The sequence below is a fragment of the Hoplias malabaricus genome, chromosome 5 (assembly GCF_029633855.1).
Source record: "Hoplias malabaricus isolate fHopMal1 chromosome 5, fHopMal1.hap1, whole genome shotgun sequence".
NCBI lineage: Eukaryota > Metazoa > Chordata > Actinopteri > Characiformes > Erythrinidae > Hoplias > Hoplias malabaricus.
The window spans coordinates 6,663,735-6,683,959 of NC_089804.1; the positions used below are offsets into that span (position 1 = coordinate 6,663,735).

Sequence of the window (20,225 nt, forward strand, 5' to 3'; positions counted from 1 at the left end):
TTTTTAGTAGACTAGAGTTTTAAACTAGGAGAAACAACCAACTAAAAGTTACATGCACCTAAAATATTTTATCAAATGTATTGTTTGTATTGTCCTTCAAACAAAAGTAATCTTTCATTCAGTGACAATCACACCTGGTTTACTTGTATAAACAAACCTGAGAAGTTTAGTAGAGCCTGTTGGATTAAGTATTCTGGAGATACAACCTGGTTAATTGCAGTAAGGAGATTTGTTTATAACATTGGTTTAGATTATGCTGGGAATATTGGATGTATCTATTGACGTTTTTGTTTAACATTGAGGTTAAATGTAGGTTTAGGCAGTATATTATGACTGATAAAATCCAAATTGTGAAAAACACGACATAAAATGACTACATAAATTTTCTTTCCAGTGATGTAACTATGAAGAGCATCAGGAGAGAATTAAAGAGACAGAAGGCTTATTGTATTTTTTAGACTATTCTCTGGGACACAGCATGCCTTGTGTTAGTGTGTACTTTGTGTAAAGTAGAAAAAATCCACAATTTTACAGGTTTTTTAAAAAAGTTTACATTTAAATAAAAAATTGCATCTTTCTTCAAGACTAAGTTGATTAGGGGGTATTGATTTTTTCAAATCAATGGAAAGTCATTTGAACTTCACATGAAAACGTGGGTGGCTCTTAAAAGAGCCGTTGGGTTTGGACGTGTCTGATCACCGCTTACTTGGAGCTGGTGTACTTGGTGACGGCCTTGGTGCCCTCGGACACGGCGTGCTTAGCCAGTTCACCGGGCAGAAGCAGGCGCACGGCGGTCTGGATCTCCCTGGAGGTGATAGTGGAGCGCTTGTTGTAGTGAGCCAAACGGGAAGCCTCGCCGCCGATGCGCTCGAAAATATCGTTGACGAAAGAGTTCATGATCCCCATAGCCTTGGAAGAGATACCAGTATCGGGGTGGACCTGCTTCAGCACCTTGTACACGTAGATAGCATAACTCTCCTTCCTGGTGCGCTTACGTTTCTTACCGCCTTTACTGGCCGTCTTGGTCACGGCCTTCTTTGACCCTTTCTTCGGTGCTGACTTAGCTGGCTCAGGCATTGTAGACGTTCTTCGAGTTTCACTCAAATATGACAAATGGGTGTACCTGCTCGCGGCTTATATAGACTGTGATATGCAGATGAAACTTATCTCCGCCCACTCAAACGTTCGACCGCTTGAACTCCTCCCTCCAGCCTCTCTTTTATACCAGCTCAAGCCCACTGTAGAGGATGTGTGCTTAGATTTCTCTGTTAAACAAACAAAACACATCAGTTTACTAGGGGGATGAAACTGGCATGAGTACATAAGGCAATGTTTTAATTGAATTTTGGTTTGTCTTTACTTGAAATTTGCATGATGTACACAAAATTATTCTAAAAACACATACTAGTAAAAGTTATAGAGAAAATGCAAAGAACTAGGCCTTAGCTACAGATGAAAGCAGCCCGGTACTTGGAGCAGGTGCTCATAGTGGCTCATCTGAGTTTGAATAACACTGCTCTGTGCATTGTTTTAAACAATGTTTTCAAACTCTATTTTAATATACAATGATTATAGTGTGCATCATTATTATTCATTATATATTGTATTATTCATACAATGAAATGTGTCTTTCACATTTAACCCACCTGTCGCAAAACAATTTTTTTGAACACACACACACACACACACACACACACACACACACACACACACACACTAGTGCACCAGGGGCTGTGAACACCCACCCATAGCTTTATTAATCAATACAAATTCATGTACAGACCTTCAAAAATTCCAGCTTACATAAATTATATACATATACATCTAAACATTTAATTACATACATAAATGAGCACAGTCTCACATATTTAGTGTCCCAGAGAATAGAATCTTTAAAAAGTATATTAAGAGTTTTTTGTCTTTTTAATTCAGTCGTAATGCTCTTCATAATTACATCACTAGAGACAAAAAACTGTTCTATTGACATTTTACATCGTGTTTTCCTCAACTTAGATTTTACCAAACATATAATATACCACATAAAACTACATTTATCTTAATCAATATTACAATCAAAAATGCCATAATAGATACATTTAATATTGACATCAATATTCTTTACTTTTTCCCACACTTGTTTAGACCTGTAACATTCTAATAAAAAGTGTTCCAGAGATTCTTCCTCTTGACACAAAGGCATTGGACATTTTGTGGTTTTAATAAAACAACTCAATTTCACTAAAAGTCTGACTGGTAACCTCCTTACTGCTATTAACCAGGTTGTATCTCTAATAGTCTCAGATATATTTTTGTTAAGCATATTTTTTAGACATATTTTATTTTCCTCTTTATTTAGTTCTCTAAATTCAAAATTCTGTCCATAAATTTTATCACTCACTATTTTATATATGCTTTTATTTGAAGCATTTATCCAATCAATGTTCAAATCATTGTATTTATGTATAAAATCTGAAAAGATTAACTTATAATATGGAATAGATCCTCTAGCTTTACCTTTTTTAGATTTCCAATTTGTCAAATCTCCTATCCACTCTACTTGTCGTTGAATTCCATTTTGAATAATTTTGCAAAATGAAATTTTGACAGAGAGTTTTAACAGAGAAATCAATAGCACCCAAGCCTCCTAAATCACGTCTTTTGTAAATCAGTTGTCTTTTAACTTCTCTAGTTGTATTCCGTATAAAATTAAGACATATTTTATTAATTTGATTTAACCATATATCAGGTGGGGGGAAAATACATGCTAAGAACAAAATCTTTGATAGAATAAAAGTTTTAGTAATATCTATTCTAGTCTTATAATTTAGTTTTTTTATCTTTCAATTTCTCAACCTCCTCTTGAACTTTTTCTGTTTTCTGAGACCAGTTTGCATCTACACAACCTGTGTTATCTATATAAATTCCTAAAACTTTTATTTTTTGGAATTCAGGAATATTGATTTTGAATTTATTATTTGGATCTCCTATCCAGACACTTTCTGATTTATTTACATTTAATTGTGCCCCCGAAACTTGTTCATAAATTTTAAAATGATCGTAAATAATGTCTAACTCTGATTGAAATTTAATAAAAACTGTTATATCATCAGCATATGCAGTAATTATGATTCTTTTATCTCCTAATTTAACACCCTGAAGCCTCTGGTCTGTTTGAATTTTCATTATTAATGGACTTATAGCCAAAACATAAAGTGCTGCACTAAGTGGACAACCTTGTTTAACACCTCTATATATTTTAAACTGTTCGGTTAAATGTCCATTTATATTAATCTGTATTTTAGACTCAACATATAGACACATAATCATTCTAATAAAAGTGAATGGAAATGTATACATTTTTAACACTTCCCATAAATATTCTCTAGAGATATAGTCAAACGCTTTCTTTTGATCTAAAGCGACTATGTAAAAGGATTCATTGGTTTTAGTACAAACTAGCTCTCTTAAAATACCTAAATTATCCCACATCAATCTTCCTTTAATAGCACAGGTCTGTTCTTTGGTGATAATTCCATCAAGAACATCCTGCAACCTATTCATAATGATTTTTGCATAAATTTTATAATCAATATTCATTAAAGTGAGATGTCTCCAATTATTGATATCACTTTTATCACATTTTTTATATAATAGTGACATCACACCTTCATAAATTGTGTCGTACATAAATCCTTGTTCCACACCTTCATTAAATACTTCATTCATTCATTCATTATCTGTAACCGCTTATCCAGTTCAGGGTTGCGGTGGGTCCAGAGCCTACCTGGAATCATTGGGCACAAGGTGGGAATACACCCTGGAGGGGGCTTCATTAAATTCTGTAGTTAATAATTGGGAAATATCATACATACATTTGTTCAGGTAACCTATCTTTTCCAGGAGACTTTTTAAAATTTAATTTTTTTATTGCTGTGATGACTTCACTTTCTATTATTCTGTCCGCTAAAAATTCATACTCATTATTATATTCAAAATGTAAGTATTTTCTAAAATATTTATTATCTATTTTAATTTCTTTATACATCTCTTGACATAATATTTGAATAGATTTTCTAATCTCGTAAAGGCTGATTAACAATTTTACTTTTTTTTGAATAGATTGATCCAATATAAGAGCTTTGTTTCCTTTTTGTGTATAAAGACGTAATTTTGGTTTTATTATGAATTTCCTCCATATTAGCACCTGCAAGAGTTTGTAGATTTAAATATAGATCATTATTCATTGAATCTATTTGTTCCCTCAATTTTGACACAATACTTTCATCTTCATCACTTCTCTTTTAATATATTGCATCATTGTTAAAATATTTTTTCTTTTTTTTCTTTGTTGTACGCCCCGGCATATTCCTTTAAAAAAAGTCTCTTATCTGTATTTTTAGAACTTCCCACAGTTCTCGATCATTTTTAGTAAAATTTTTTAAAGATTTTATTCTATCAATCTCTCCTTTTAAATCTAATAATACTGCAGGAATTTCTAAAATTTGTGTATTTAGACTGAATCTCTCGTACATTACAAGTGGCTATTCTAATACCTACAGTGGACATATTTTATTATCAATTTTGATTTCTTTTCATTTTTAGAAACTTTTTTTTTGTTTGCATTACTTACTTTTCTTGGTGATATTTTGCATTTTATCTGTTGTGTTATATCCTTATTGGTGTCCTGTCCTTGATTGCAGATTGAAGATTTTCCAAAGTCAGTTGTCGGCAACGTAGTAGAAGCATGATCTATAGGAATATTTTGTCCTGAAGATGAAGATACCTTTACATTCTCAGAAGAAAAGTCTCCACTCGAGTCTCTATCTGATCTGGAGAAGTCCTCATCGTAACTTTCAGACGAAGAGCTGCTGCTACTGCTGTTACTACTGTCATCATTTGAAGATCCATTGTTGCTTTTTCCATCTTCATCCACTTCCTTTTCCTTTTGCACTTTGCTATTGACTTCATTTCTTCCATTCACCTGTTCATTTTGGATGTGACCAGACTCTTCTATATGAGAAGTTCCTTCTGCATTCTGATCAGTATTTTCTGGTTTCTGTTCCTGTTCAGAGTCTTTGCTTCCAACTGCAACTCTTTCTTGTTCCATCTCCATCCATCCATTATCTGTAACCGCTTATCCTATTCAGGGTCACGGGGGGTCCAGAGCCTACCTGGAATCATCGGGCGCAAGGCGGGAATACACCCTGGAGGGGACGCTAGTCCTTCACAGGGCAACACAGACACACACACACATTCACTCACACACTCAAACCTACGGACACTTTCGAGTCGCCAATCCACCTGCAACGTGTGTTTTTGGACTGTGGGAGGAAACCGGAGCACCCGGAGGAAACCCACGCGGACACGGGGAGAACACACCAACTCCTCACAGACAGTCACCCGGAGCGGGAATCGAACCCACAACCTCCAGGTCCCTGGAGCTGTGTGACTGCGACACTACCTGCTGCGCCTGTTCCATCTTACTTGGTATATTTTCTTGTTCTTGTGTAATCATATCTGAGAGTCTAGACATTGCTTTAGAGCAATTTACATATGATTTAGGGCACATAAAAAAGTTGTGCCCTTCCGCTCCACATAGTGAACATATAGCTGTGTTTCTACACTCTTTTCCTTTGTGGCCAAAGGAACCACATTGCCAACATTTAATCTTCCCACAATCTTTGGCCTGGTAATTGTCCTCTTGGCAAATAAAACATCTTGCCACTTGACCTTGATATGATATTTTACCATTGTGGGGGCCCAAAGATATGGAGTTAGGAATGTGTAATTCTCTGCCATTACAGTCTCTCTTAAGTTTCACTTGATACTTCCTGATGTCATACCATAAACCAAACTTGTCGACTGGTTTGACTGCAGGTTTCAAAATATCACAGAAGTGATGTAAGTATGTTTCAACATCTTCGTCTGAAATTCTCCTCGTCCAAAACTTGACAATAATTGTTTTAACATCAAGGCTTACAGGTTAGAAAATCTGAAAATCCTCCCACTTTTTTAGGTTACTTACCTCAAGAAATATTTCAAGAAAAATACGAATAGCTCGTTCATTTCTGAAACACAGCTCAAAATCTTTCCTTTTTGGAAGGCTTATGAAAGAATAATTATCTTCTGCATGAAGCCATTGAGACTGGAATATCAAATCCCCAACAAAATCTCTGTTAGGAGGTTCACCTAAACCAGTAAAGGTGATTTTCACCCAGTATTTAACTTGGCGTTCACTATGTGCCTTGTGAGGCGCCATAATGGCACAACCGCTGAAGTGGTGACGTATAGCTTCAAAAAGAAAATAAAGAAAACTTGGAAAGTGCCACTTAAAAAAAAAAAATAAATAAACAGGAGAAATAATAGCAAACTTAGACTGTGTACAAGCACTGCGTTCTCTCTCTATGTTTTGACTCTCAATTGCCGCCCTTGCATGTTTTTTTCTACTCTTCAACTGCTGCAAAGAGAACGAATGAACTACGGGTGATGCGTTGCATAGGTTTATGTTTAGTGAGTGTAGAAACAAGGAAGTGATCTTAATGTAATGTTTGCCTGATGTATGCGGTATCAGTACACTTGAACTTTAACAATTATCAGAACAGTGCTGGATTTCATCGCTGTGAATGTTTAACAGCAGTAAGAGTTGTAGTTTAGAGTTATAGTTTAATGTATAGTAACATTTTTCTCAGTCCCAATCTCATTTGCTATATCAAGGTGAATTACAATACCCGTTCTTTTAAACGTAATAGTTTATAACCCATCATATTATATTGTAATATGTTGGTGAATGGGGAATGGAACACAGCCATTACTGCAACAATTGACCTTTATTAAGTGTTCTAACAAAGGCACTAGCGCCAAATTGAGTAAATAAATACCGCATGGTATGTAATCTCTCTCCATTGTCTGTTGTATTTAGCTCCGCCTTTCTGTCACCTGGTTTCAACCAGGTCCTGTAGAGGAGCATAATAACCGCATTGAACGATTAAAGTCTTATTCGTTCTTTTTTCGTCGACGGAAGAACAAGAAGGAAAATGTCTGGAAGAGGAAAGGGCGGTAAAGGTCTTGGAAAAGGAGGCGCTAAGCGTCATCGCAAAGTGCTCCGTGATAACATCCAGGGTATTACCAAGCCTGCTATCCGTCGTCTCGCTCGTCGTGGTGGTGTCAAACGTATTTCTGGTCTTATCTACGAAGAGACCCGTGGTGTGCTGAAAGTGTTTCTGGAGAACGTGATCAGGGACGCCGTCACTTACACTGAACACGCCAAGAGAAAGACTGTCACCGCTATGGATGTGGTGTACGCCCTGAAACGTCAGGGACGCACTCTGTACGGTTTCGGAGGTTAAACGCTCGATTCGACCAAGGCTTGTATCCAATGGCTCTTTTAAGAGCCACCCACAAATTCAACAAATCAGCGTTTCCACAAGTGTTTTCTTAAAGTAAAAGCTGTGTGTATATATGTGTATATATATATGTATATATATATGTATATATATATATGTATATTTATATATATATATATGTATATTTATATATATATGTATATATTTAAACAAATGAAAAGCTTTGTCTATAAATACACCATCCGTATAGACAAGTAGAACCGATGTTAAAATACAACTATAAATGCGAGATGAAATTATACTTTCAAGCTAATTTGTCACACTACAGGCGCTACACTTAATTTTTTTTTTTTTTTTTTATCTCCATGTTCAACAAAACTGCTCCTGGCTCATGGGTTTTCTCTTAAACAATGAGTTTTATTAATTTATCGACAGAAACATCTTGGAATTGAGCACATAAGGAAAAAGTGTCAAAAGTTAAAAAAAAAGTTAAAGTCCTGATTAACTAGTACCATTTTGAGCATACATAAATATATTAAAGCATGGTGATTATCACTCCACGTACTGAACGTGTGTGTTATTAAACATACATGTGAATCCAAACGTCCTCGTATGTGAGAAACTCAGGAACCCAAACAATATAATTGCCTAAGAAAAGAGCTCCAAAATCAGCAAACAATTCATACTTAGAACCCATAAATAGCCCGTATCGTAAAATATTACACATGTGAAATTTATAGGTGCGAAATACGCGGGACAAAGAACAAAGACAGCTCAGGTCTCGGGCAGAGCATAACGTCAATGAAAAGAGGGTCTGGAGGGAGGAGTTCAAGCAGCCGAACGCTGATCAATGGGCGTTGGACAGCATTTGAGTGGGCGGAGACAAATGTCATCTGCATATCAGTCTATATGAGCCGCGATCAGGAACACGCTTCGTTATTCTTGAGTAAAACTCGAAGAACGTCTACAATGCCTGAACCAGCGAAGTCAGCACCAAAGAAAGGGTCAAAGAAAGCCGTGACCAAGACGGCAGGAAAGGTGGTAAGAAGCGTAAGCGCACCAGGAAGGAGAGCTATGCTATCTACGTGTACAAGGTGCTGAAGCAGGTCCACCCCGATACTGGTATCTCTTCCAAGGCTATGGGGATCATGAACTCTTTCGTCAACGATATTTTCGAGCGCATCGCCGGCGAGGCTTCCCGTTTGGCTCACTACAACAAGCGCTCCACCATCACCTCCAGGGAGATCCAGACCGCCGTGCGCCTGCTTCTGCCCGGTGAACTGGCCAAGCACGCCGTGTCCGAGGGCACCAAGGCCGTCACCAAGTACACCAGCTCCAAGTAAGCGGTGATCAGACACGTCCAAACCCAACGGCTCTTTTAAGAGCCACCCACGTTTTCATGTAAAGTTCAAATGATTTTCCGTTATATTGATGTGTTTAATGCTCCTAATTTAGGTTTTTGTTTTTAAAAAGGGGACCTAAGAACAATAGTTTCCTAACAAATCCCACGTTTACAACTATATTCCTGCATATCTTATAAAATTCTGCATGCTTAATGTCCTCAGGAGTGGGTATTATATTTTGGTGGTATTTTATTCTGCAAAGAATGTCTTAAAAATCCAGGATTGACAGACTGAAATGAAATTTGGCACAGTGACTGAGTTGTCCTGAATCAGATTGTATGTCAATAACATTTTAAATAAATTATGAATAGCAACTCTAAAAAATGTCTGTGAAATTAACAGTGAAAATATGTAAAGTCATGACAAAGAAAAACAATGTGAAGTGGAAAACAAGGACGCAATGTATAGACAGTAATATGTAGTAAAATGATGATGAAAATTTTACTATAAATATATGTTAAAACAATCACAAACTTGTTGAATTTACAGTTTACTGTAGTTTAAACAGAGAAAAATTGTAAATTTATTTTATACAGAAAAATCTATTACATTTTACAAATTTATTATGTTAAATTTCAGGTTGTTGGTTTCAGGTTTCTGCTTCCTTTCACCCTGTTCTTCAATACTCAGGACCACAACAGAGCAGGGGGATCATAGCAGTGCAGTGTGGTGGTGGTGTCTTAATGTGGATCAGAAAAAGCAGTGCTGCTAGCATAGTCCACCAACCACAAATGACCAGCCAAAAGCATCCTACATGCAGCAATGAATGGACTGGAGGACAGCCAACACAAAGCAAGAAGCAAAATAATTACCATCTCTGATTTTACATTTACAAGGTGACCAGACAAGGTAGGTGTGTCTAACAGAGTGGACACAGTGTTTAAAAACTCCAGCAGCACTGCTGTGTTTGATCCACTTGTACCAGCAACACACAGTAACACACCACCAGTGTCACTGCAGGGCAGTGGGTGGAGGTATGCAAAGCAACAAATAAAATACAATGTAAATTTACAAAATACATATTTTCAATGGAAATGATCAAGTGGACAATAAGTGTACAAACAAAAGCAAGTGGCTTTAATGTGGTTAATAGTCTAAATAAATAAATAGATGAAAAAGAGACGATTACAGATTTAATTAGGTCCATAAATATTAGGACTTCACCAGTATAAAACACATTTTCCTTCCTGTTAGACCATTGCAAATTTATTTTGAGGGTAAATTAAAATATTTGTAATTGCCTTCATTTTATCTTAGTCTTCGAAATGGACAGTTACTGATCATCTGCTCCTGTATATTATTTTGCATCATCTGTACATTGTGATTTGTAAAGTATGAGATTTTTATTATTGTTACAGACTATAATTTCTTTTATGATCCATATAATGTTATTAAAGTGAAAATAAACGCCTGTTTGGATTTCAAACAAGAACTCCCTCTCTTCAAATCACTGTGCCGTAGTGTTTGTTGCTGTTCTTTCATTGGACTACTAGTTATCGCGTAATGATTAAATCTCAAATCTCAATGTGTTGCATTGTAGAGTTCAAAGGAATGAACCTCATTGTTTTTTTTCAAATCATGTAAGCTCTTCCCAAAGTTTACATGATGCAACAAAAGAAAGCATTGAAATACCACCAAATTTTAAAGATTCCTTTCTTAAGGATATATGTTTATTATACCTAAAAATGCAAGGGCTGCTCCTACTTCCAGCTTCAGCAATACAAACAACTGTTGGAGAGATGCAAAATGAGTTAGGACAGGATTACACTTTAAGTACAATATGTTCACTTTTAAAAAAATGACATGTGTCTACCAGATGAAGCAGTCCAAGCTTTCAGGTCAAGCCATTCAGAACTGGAATTTTTTAAGGTTCCTACCTGTATTAATTGGTGACATAGTACAAAATCCTAAAGAATATATTTGGCAGTTACCCCCTCCAGCTTAAATATATTGTTGATATGATTTGTGCACAAAATATTTCATTGTCACAGGTAGCCTATCTTGACATAATAATGGAGGAGTATTTGGAATCAAGAAAGTGTTTATTCCCTGAAAACACGCTAAAACCAAAACACCATTTCTTGCGGCACTATCCAGCACTAATTTTAAAATTTGGCTCCTTGATCAGGTTGTGGACCATGCGTTTCAGAAGTAAACACAGCTACTTCAAGAGATGTGCCAGACATTTGAAAAACTTTAAAAACATCTGCCTAACTTTATCTGAAAGACATCAGATGTTCCAGGCATATCTTTCAGCTGGGCCAGGGTGCAGTCCACTTCTGCAAGTCAAAGACAGTTGTACTTTTTACCCCAGCCTGTCAGTGCCTCTTTCAGTTGCATTTAAACAGCAATTATGTGACATAGCCATATTCAATATAAAGTTTTATTTTCTAAAGAACCTTTGCTACTCAAATATGTAATCACTTGAGGTTTTCATGCTGACCGATAAATCAATTTTTCTATAAATTTGTCATGTTTTGGCCAAAATTTTACCTAGCGCCTTTTTTTTTTTTTTTTTTTTTTCATATTTCTCAATGTATAGCCTTGAAATCATATTCACACATCGGATATCTTGACACAGATTGTTAGTGTGAGGTGTCTTTTAGTTGAAAACATAAGCATTTTTATGCTAATTTATTACATGTCATATTACTGTGACAAAATAAATTTGTAGCATCAGACGGACATATTATTCTTGATATTCTAAGCTCTGGGATGTATGACTGATAACGCTCTGACAGTCACAACAGGCCCAGACTTTCAGGAATTTAGTTCAGGGCAAATATGGAAAATTTCCCAACAAATAAAAAAACATTTTGGTACTTTGGCATTTTTCTCAGATGCTGATAATATTTACAATTATTATTATTATTATAATCTTTTTTAAAAATAATGAAATAATACTTGTTTATTTAGAAAACACACAATAAATAAGTATTCAAGCTTTTTAGTTAATATTTGTCTTTCTTGTCCCTTTGCAGCGTCTTCATTTCTGATTATAGCGAATATCATTAGAATATTTCATGACAAGGACATAAGACAAAAATTTTGAAGGAGCGCCTTGATTTTTAGGTGGTTTTTCACACTGGATTACTCCCAGAGGCTTCATAGCACCACGATGAGAGCGCTATCTTTAGAAATGGTAGGATCTGCGGGGCCGGGCTTAGCCCGAAGAGGATACATGGGTCCACTCTCCCATGGGCCCACCACCTGTGGGAGAGGTCGTAATCCGGGTCTGGTGCATTGTGGATCGGGTGGTGGTCGGGGTCGGGGGCCCTGGCGTTCCGATCCTCGGTTACTGAAACTGGCTTTTGGAACATGGAACGTAACCTCTCTGGTGGGAAAAGAGCCTGAGCTGGTGCGCGAGGTTGAGAGGTACCGGCTAGATATAGTTGGGCTCACCTTGACACACAGTATGGGCTCTGGAACCAATCTCCTCGAGAGGGGCTGGATGCTCTTTCACTCTGGAGTTGCCCAGGGTGAGAGGCGTAAGGCAGGTGTGGGCTTACTCATAGCCCCCCGGCTTAGCGCCTGTACGTTGGGGTTTACCCCAGTGGACGAGAGGGTAATTTCCCTGCGCCTTCGGGTTGGGGAAAGGGCTCTGACTGTTGTTTGTGCTTATGCACCGAACAGCAGTTCAGAGTACCATGCCTTCTTGGGGACCCTAGAGGGAGTGCTGGAGAACACTCATTCTGGGGACTCCATTGTTCTGCTGGGGGACTTCAACGCTCACGTGGGTAATGACAGTGAGACCTGGAGGGGCGTGATTGGGAGGAACGGCCCCGCTGATCTGAACCCGAGTGGTGTTCAGTTATTGGATTTCTGTGCTCGTCACAGTTTGTCCATTACGAACACATAAGGGTGTCCACAAGTACACCTGGCATCAGGACACCCTAGGCCGCATTTCGATGATCGATTTTATAGTCGTATCATCTGACGTGCGGCCATATGTTCTGGACACTCGGGTGAAGAGAGGTGCTGAGCTGTCAACTGATCACCACCTTGTGGTGTGTTGGATCAGATGGCGGGGGAGGATGCCGGACAGACCTGGCAGGCCCAAACGTGTGCTGAGGGGTTGCTGGGAACATTTGGCAGAGGAACCTGTCAGAAAGATCTTCAACTCCCACATCCGGCAGAGCTTTGACTGCATCCCGGGGGAGGCCGGTGACATTGAGTCCGAGTGGGCCATGTTCCGGACCTCCATTGTTGAGGCGGCTGAACGGAGCTGTGGGTGCAAGGTTGTCGGTGCCTGTCGGGGTGGCAATCCTCGCACTCGGTGGTGGACACCCCGGGTGAGGGGGGTTGTCAAGCTGAAGAAAGAGTCCTATCGAGCCTGGTCCTATCGAGTCCTATTGAGCAGGGGACTACTGAGGAGCCAAGCGGCTCGCAGCCTCGGCAGTCGCTGAGGCAAAAACTCGGGTGTGGGAGGAGTTCGGTGAGAACATGGAAAAGACTTTCGGTCGGCTCCGAGACGTTTCTGGCAAACCGTCAGGCGACTCAGGAGGGGAAAGCAGTTTTCCACCAACACTGTATATGGTGGAGGTGGGGAACTGTTGACCTCGACTGGGGACGTCACCAGACGGTGGAAGGAATACTTCGAGGATCTTCTCAATCCCACCAGCACGTCTTCCGCAGAGGAAGCAGAGCTTGGGGACCCCGGGGGGGGGGGGGGGGGGGGGGGGCTCGTCTATCACTGGGGCTGAAGTGGCCAAGGTGGTAGTGAAACTCCTTGGCGGTAGGGCCCCGGGGGTGGATGAGGTTCACCCCGGGTTCCTCAAGGCTCTGGATGTTGTGGGGCTGTCCTGGTTGACACGTCTTTGCAACATCGCGTGGACATCGGGGGCAGTGCCTCTGGACTGGCAGACTGGGGTGGTGGTTCCCCTTTTTAAAAAGGGGGATCGGAGGGTGTGTTCCAACTATAGGGGGATCACACTCCTCAGCCTCCCCGGTAAGGTCTATGCGGGGGTACTGGAGAAGAGAGTCCGACCGATAGTTGAACCTCGGATCCAGGAGGAACAATGCCGATTCCGCCCCGGTCGTGGAACACAGGACCAGCTCTTTACCCTCGCTAGGATCCTGGAGGGTGCATGGGAGTTTGCTCAACCAGTCTACATGTGTTTTGTGGATCTGGAGAAGGCATTCGACCGTGTCCCTCGGGGTATTCTGTGCTCAGGGAGTATGGGGTACTGGGCTCTTTGTTACGAGCTATCCAGTCCCTGTACAAACAGAGCAGGAGTCTGGTTCGTATGGCTGGCAGTAAGTCCGACTGGTTTCCAGTCGGAGTTGGACTCCGTCAGGGCTGCCCGTTGTCACCGGTTCTGTTCACAATTTTTATGGACAGAATTTCTCGGCGTAGCCAAGTGGCGGAGGGTGTCCGGTTTGGTGGTCTCAGGATCCCATGTCTGCTTTTTGCAGATGATGTGGTCTTGTTGGCTTCATCGAGCTGGGACCTCCAGCTCTCGCTGGACCAGTTTGCAGAGGAGTGTGAAGTGGTAGGGATGAGGATCAGCACCTCCAAGTCCGAGTCCATGGTACTCAGTCGGAAAAAGATGGAGTGCTCTCTACAGGTTGGAAGTGATATCCTGCCTCAAGTGGAGGAGTTTAAATACATTGGGTCTTGTTCACGAGTGAGGGAAAGATGGAGCGGGAGATTGACAGGCGGATCATGCAGCGTCAGCAGTAATGCGGGCTCTGTACCGGTCCATTGTGGTGAAGAGAGAGCTGAGCAGAAAAGCAAAGCTCTTGATTTACTGTTCAATATACGTCCCAACCCTCACCTATGGTCACAAGCTTTGGGTAGTGCCCAAAAGAGCGAGATCGCGGGTACAAGCGGCTGAAATGAGTTTTCTCCGCAGGATGTCTGGACTCTCCCTTAGAGACAGGGTTAGGAGCTCGGACATCCGGGAGAGACTCGGAGTGGAGCCGCTGCTCCTCCACGTCGAGAGGAGCCAGTTGAGGTGGTTCGGGCATCTGGTTCGGATGCCTCCTGGACGCCTTCCTGGAGGGGTGTTCCGGGCATGTCCAACGGGGAGGAGGCCCCGGGGCAGACCAAGAACACGCTGGAGAGACTATATGTCTCGACTGGCCTGGGAATACCCCCGGAGGAGCTGGCGTCGGTGGCTGGGGAGAGGGAGGTCTGGGTTTCTTTGCTCCGACTGCTTCCCCCGCGACCCGGACCCGGATAAGCGGTGGATAATGGATGGATGGAATGGATGGTAGGATCTGCGCTTTCTAACGGTATATGGAACTCACAGACGCATTCAGACATTCAAGACTTATAAAGCTGATTATATAAGGTGTGTTTTTCACCCCGCAAAATGCTTTGCTTTTGCAAAATGCGGGCTTTTCAGAAAAAGACACTAGTGTTTCCACAGTCATACAGTATAAAGGTACTTCATATAAAAAAGGGCCTTTCCTTGTGTTAAATAATGAAGAGTCCATGGAGTTTGGAGAGCTTCTTATTATTTTAATTCAACATGATTCAGCTGTGTATTTTGTGATAGATGTACATGAAGCTGACTATCTTTCTAAATACCATCTGTACTCAGTGACAAAAGGGAATTCAAGGTTGCAATGTCTTTATATTAATGATCTGGTAGATTTTTATCCATTAACATCATATATTGTTAATAATCACCAAGTAATTCCCCTGAAACACAGTGTGCTGTCTAAATAAACCACAGTAATTAAATATGTTTAGCAGTCATAGAATTTTGACATGTGTTCTTTAAATAAATTGATAAAACACTATTTGGAAAAATACAAAAATGACGGCAGTTTCCCCATGTTAGATCCAAAGAAATTATAAGTTCTCACTGACACATACTCAGAGTAGACATTTCTCTTGTTGTGTCAGTTGACCAATTTATTTTATTTTTTTTTAAATGACATCTTTCATTTCTAATATTGAAAACTTGTGTCTTTCTTCCTTGAATCTAGAGATGACTGACACAGAGCAATGATTACTGCGCACTGTCATTTATGAGGTGTTACCTGACCATCCAGAGGTGACAAAAGATATCCTAGAGGAGACCTTACAATCCCTTGGGGTGGAGACATATTATGACTTTCAGTTTATCACGGCAGCTGATTTGCTGTCAGCGCTGAGGCCAGTTCAAGCCCGTAAAGTTGTTGGAAGCTGAGATATTCAGGTATGTCATTAGAGAATGCAGCCACTTCTCAAAGTAGCCTGCATTGAAAAGTCAATTATAAGCAGTAAAAGGCTTAGAAATGTTCATATTGTGTTCTTGATATGTTTGTGTATGTTTTTGCTACTCAAGGAATGGAGGAGGAATGGCCATTTTTGTTCAGTGAGCTTGGCATGGTGGTTCACTTCAAGGAGCTCACTGGAATTGGACTTAAAGAGACTTTTACACAAAATGTGGATATGAAGGGGAAACGACTTCTGAACTACAGGAAGACTGTTTTTGTCAACCAGAACAAAAAGGCTGTGTTAAAGCATAAAACAACAGTGGGATAGGTGAGTGGATGCTCAGAAGACATCAAAGGGATGGTGTTGCTTCTATTGTCCTACTTTGATGAGAAGGAAGACATGATGTTCTGTTATGTGGATGACATGTGCCTTGCTGGAGAAGTACAGATGGACCAAGTTCCCTTGACTCCCACCATTGCTGTCAGACTTTAGTAAAATGGAGTTGTTTTATTAAAACCATAGAGTTAAAGACTCTATTCTCTGGGACACCCTAAATATATGAGACTGTGCTCATTTATATGAGTAATTAAATGTTTAGATGTATGAGTATATCATTTATGTAAGCTGGAACTTTTGAAGGACTGTATATATATTTGTATTAATTAATAAAGTTTATTAAAAAAAAAGAAAAGAAAAAAAAAGTAAGTTAACTTTCTTGCTCTTTCATTTTTTTTCTTTTCAGTGTTTCTTTTCATGTTTGTTTTCATACTTGTTTTTTTCCTTTTCCTCGTTTTCTTTCACCTTTTCTGTCTCTGACACATTCAGATTACACATGTTTTGTTAATGTACGCTCTTAAGTTTGTTTCTCAGCACTAAGCCTGCATGCTTAAAAGCATTTTAATTCACCCTTAAATATCTAAAAATTTATACATTTATACTAAATTAATTACACCCAGACTCTCGTATTCATCTCACACCATGTACACCACACACTCATCTCACAAGCCATACATATGCATTCACAAACACATATAGACGACATACACACCACACACATTTTTTTTTTTTTTACCAGCGAAACACGCTCTTAAAAAAACAGCTTTTCATGTATTCAGTACATTGTAAATGTAACCATGGTCACAACGATACATATATATGTACGCAGGCCCAGGCTAACTAGGCTCCTGTACTCTGTACTCGCACGTGTGCTTTACTCGGTCCGCGAGAACTCATTTTTCAAATAGTAAACGAAGCTCTCGGCCACTTGCGTTTCGTCCACGTTTTGGCCCGGGCTCTTGTCGAAGTTGCTGCGGAGACTTTCGAATGGTCAAGCCAGCGTTTGTCGCCGTTTTCCACCGATATTCGAGACAAATGAGCCATCTCTCGTTGGAATAGGCGGTGGAGCGACACACATTTGACAGCGCCATGTGAAACGAGGCTTCGCTGCGCGGCTGTTCCCGGTCTCCAGTCACACGGGAGAGACTGCTTTAGACGGACGCGTGGTTAAATTATCGGCAAATTGCTCCGCTATTTCTATTTCTGTCGCTAAAAGCCGAGAGAAAACACAAGTGAGAGCGTATAAGTGAGACACGGCTGCAGAGCGAGCGCCAGATTGAGTCTTCACCGTTCTCATGTATCTTATAAGAGCCGTCCCCTCGGCAGGGAGGGGAGGTTCCTCAGAACAAATCCGTTTGTGTGTTTATTCGCTACCGCTACTCAGCAAAAGCAGAAAGATGGCAGAAGTCGCTCCAGCGCCCGCCGCAGCCGCTCCGGCCAAAGCACCCAAGAAGAAAGCTGCCGCTCGCCCTAAAAAGAGCGGCCCTAGCGTTGCCGAGCTCATCGTCAAGGCCGTGTCGGACTCCAAGGAGAGGAGTGGCGTGTCTCTGGCCGCGCTGAAGAAAGCCCTCGCCGCCGCCGGCTACGACGTGGAGAAGAACAACTCCCGCGTCAAGGTGGCCGTCAAGAGCCTGGTGACCAAGGGCACTCTGCTGCAAACCAAAGGCACCGGCGCGTCTGGCTCTTTTAAGCTCAACAAGAAGCAAACCGAGACCAAGAAGAAACCAGTCAAAAAGGTGGCGCCTAAAGCTAAGAAGCCTGTCGCCAAGAAACCTGCCGCGGCTAAGAAGCCCAAGAAGGTAGCGGCAAAGAAGCCTGCTGCCGCCAAGAAATCCCCGAAGAAGGTGAAGAAGCCTGTGGCCGCCAAGAAAGTGGCCAAGTCCCCCAAGAAGGCAAAGAAGCCCGCGGCCCCCAAGAAGGCAGCCAAGAGCCCCAAGAAGACAAAGACGGTCAAACCCAAAGCAGCGAAGCCCAAGGCGCAGAAAGCGAAAAAGGCTGCCCCCAAGAAGAAGTAAATGTAGTTTTTCTTCGCTTTTCAGTCCTTTACAGTACAAAACGGCTCTTTTAAGAGCCAACCACGTTTTCACCCAGAAAGAGCTGCATTTTCAGTTAGTGAGTGTGAAGCATGAAGCAGTAATTGGAGCTTTTTATTTTAGTAGTAGCACCACATCAGATTTTAAGGAGTTGTACATGTTTAACAATAAGGTCAATTTCCTCTTGTCTCTTTCTGTACTGTGAATGATTCAGAAAAATACATTAGTCTATGTTCATAAACAATAATTACTCATCATACAACAAAGATCCCTGCTGGTATTTTAATACAGATAAACTGACTTCAACAGATTATACAAAAGGGATCCACTAAGAATAACGGATCATTTGGGGATTTCAAACATGTTTTGGAAGTAAATGTAAAACTCATGTATTTATGAAGCCTGAGCAATGCTTCAGTGCTTATGTAACCCTGATCTCCTTGCGAAAGCTGAATAATCACGGATTCTTACATTTTCTTCTTTTTAAATATTCTTTATAAGCATCTAAGCATCACACTACGACCACAATACGTCAGGACAGTACCTTTTCTTTAAAGATATATACCATTAGATTCAAAGTACATACCATAAAAAACTCTTTTACTTACACACACAGTAAAGTTATGTGTAATATATATGTATGTATATGACTGTGCTGTTATGATTTTACTTTAATAAAGTTGGTTTAAAAAGGGGAGAGAGAGTGAGAGAGTGAGTGAGTGAGTGTGTGGGGGGTACTTGGATAGGAAAGTGTTTCATGTCCCTGCTCTGACTGGCTGTTTAAGAGCCGTTGCATGTAGCCAATAGGAACGCAGATGGTTTTTCTATATAGGGAGCGCACGGAGACCAAAGCGTTTTACTACAGTTTTCTTAATCGACGTAACTGTACCATTAAGATGAGTGGAAGAGGTAAGACCGGTGGAAAGGCAAGAGCCAAGGCCAAGACTCGTTCATCCCGGGCTGGATTGCAGTTCCCTGTTGGCCGTGTTCACAGGCTTCTGCGCAAGGGAAACTATGCCGAGCGTGTTGGTGCAGGCGCTCCTGTCTATTTGGCGGCTGTGTTGGAGTATCTGACCGCTGAGATTCTGGAGCTGGCTGGGAATGCTGCCCGCGACAACAAGAAGACCCGTATCATTCCTCGTCACCTGCAGCTGGCCGTTCGTAACGACGAAGAGCTCAACAAACTGCTCGGAGGAGTGACGATCGCTCAGGGTGGAGTGTTGCCCAACATCCAGGCTGTGCTCTTGCCCAAAAAGACCGAGAAAGCGGCCAAAACCAAGTAAACTGTCGGTCCACTTCTCCAGAATCACCCAAAGGCTCTTTTAAGAGCCACCCACTTTTGCAAAAAAGTGCATTTATTTAACAAACTCTACAACTGCATGCACATCACACAATGTAAATGTAGTATATAATTATGTAACGATGAGAGAATGGACAATAAGTGCAAATCAAGGAGGTGATCATGGTTGATGAGTGTATACGCACTGACACTCAGCATCATTTAGATTCATGTTTCTCTTTTACCATTATACAGTGTTTTACATGTTTCTGTTATTGATCTGATCTGCTGTGTTTTGACCATGGACAAGAGTCAAGTTAGGATAAGAACCTAGGTCATGACTTAACGTAATTTAACTTTCCAAATGTAATCAATAACTAATCTAATTTTATATATGAACTAAATTGAATTTACAGGAACCTTTCTTTGATCCATGGCTTTTCAACTGATTACTCAAAGAATTACATTTAAAAATGTATTTAAACACCTTTTACATCATTTGCATTGAACAGTGCTGACAATTAGTTACATAATTTACTTTTAAAAGAAAAAAAAAGAAAACATATTTTAAGCCAAACTCAGAACTTGGGAATTCTTAAAATGTTTTATATATTTCCATGTTTGATTCATATAAACAATTTATACTTAAGAACATATCGTTACATATGAATTATATAG

The 20,225-nt window shown here is 40.3% G+C and overlaps 4 protein-coding genes and 1 pseudogene across 4 annotated transcripts; 4 read left to right on the forward strand and 1 right to left on the reverse strand.

Moving 5' to 3' along the window:
* Positions 1 to 702: 702 nt before the first annotated feature.
* LOC136695996 (histone H2B 1/2-like) lies at positions 703 to 1,089 on the reverse strand. Its single transcript, XM_066670045.1, has one exon. The coding sequence runs from the start codon at positions 1,075 to 1,077 to the stop codon at positions 703 to 705; it is 375 nt and encodes a 124-aa protein (XP_066526142.1). The 5' UTR covers positions 1,078 to 1,089.
* A 5,945-nt stretch (positions 1,090 to 7,034) lies between these two features.
* Positions 7,035 to 7,346, forward strand: LOC136697835 (histone H4). Its single transcript, XM_066673110.1, has one exon. It carries the CDS (start codon positions 7,035 to 7,037, stop codon positions 7,344 to 7,346), a length of 312 nt encoding a protein of 103 aa, XP_066529207.1.
* A 966-nt stretch (positions 7,347 to 8,312) lies between these two features.
* On the forward strand, positions 8,313 to 8,733 carry LOC136697993 (histone H2B 1/2-like; annotated as a pseudogene).
* Positions 8,734 to 17,632: 8,899 nt separating this feature from the next.
* Positions 17,633 to 18,281, forward strand: LOC136696523 (histone H1-like). The gene has a single exon (XM_066670995.1). It carries the CDS (start codon positions 17,633 to 17,635, stop codon positions 18,248 to 18,250), a length of 618 nt encoding a protein of 205 aa, XP_066527092.1. The 3' UTR covers positions 18,251 to 18,281.
* An 873-nt stretch (positions 18,282 to 19,154) lies between these two features.
* Positions 19,155 to 19,552, forward strand: LOC136696292 (histone H2A). Its single transcript, XM_066670550.1, has one exon. The coding sequence runs from the start codon at positions 19,165 to 19,167 to the stop codon at positions 19,549 to 19,551; it is 387 nt and encodes a 128-aa protein (XP_066526647.1). The 5' UTR covers positions 19,155 to 19,164; the 3' UTR covers position 19,552.
* The last annotated feature ends 673 nt before the right edge of the window (positions 19,553 to 20,225 follow it).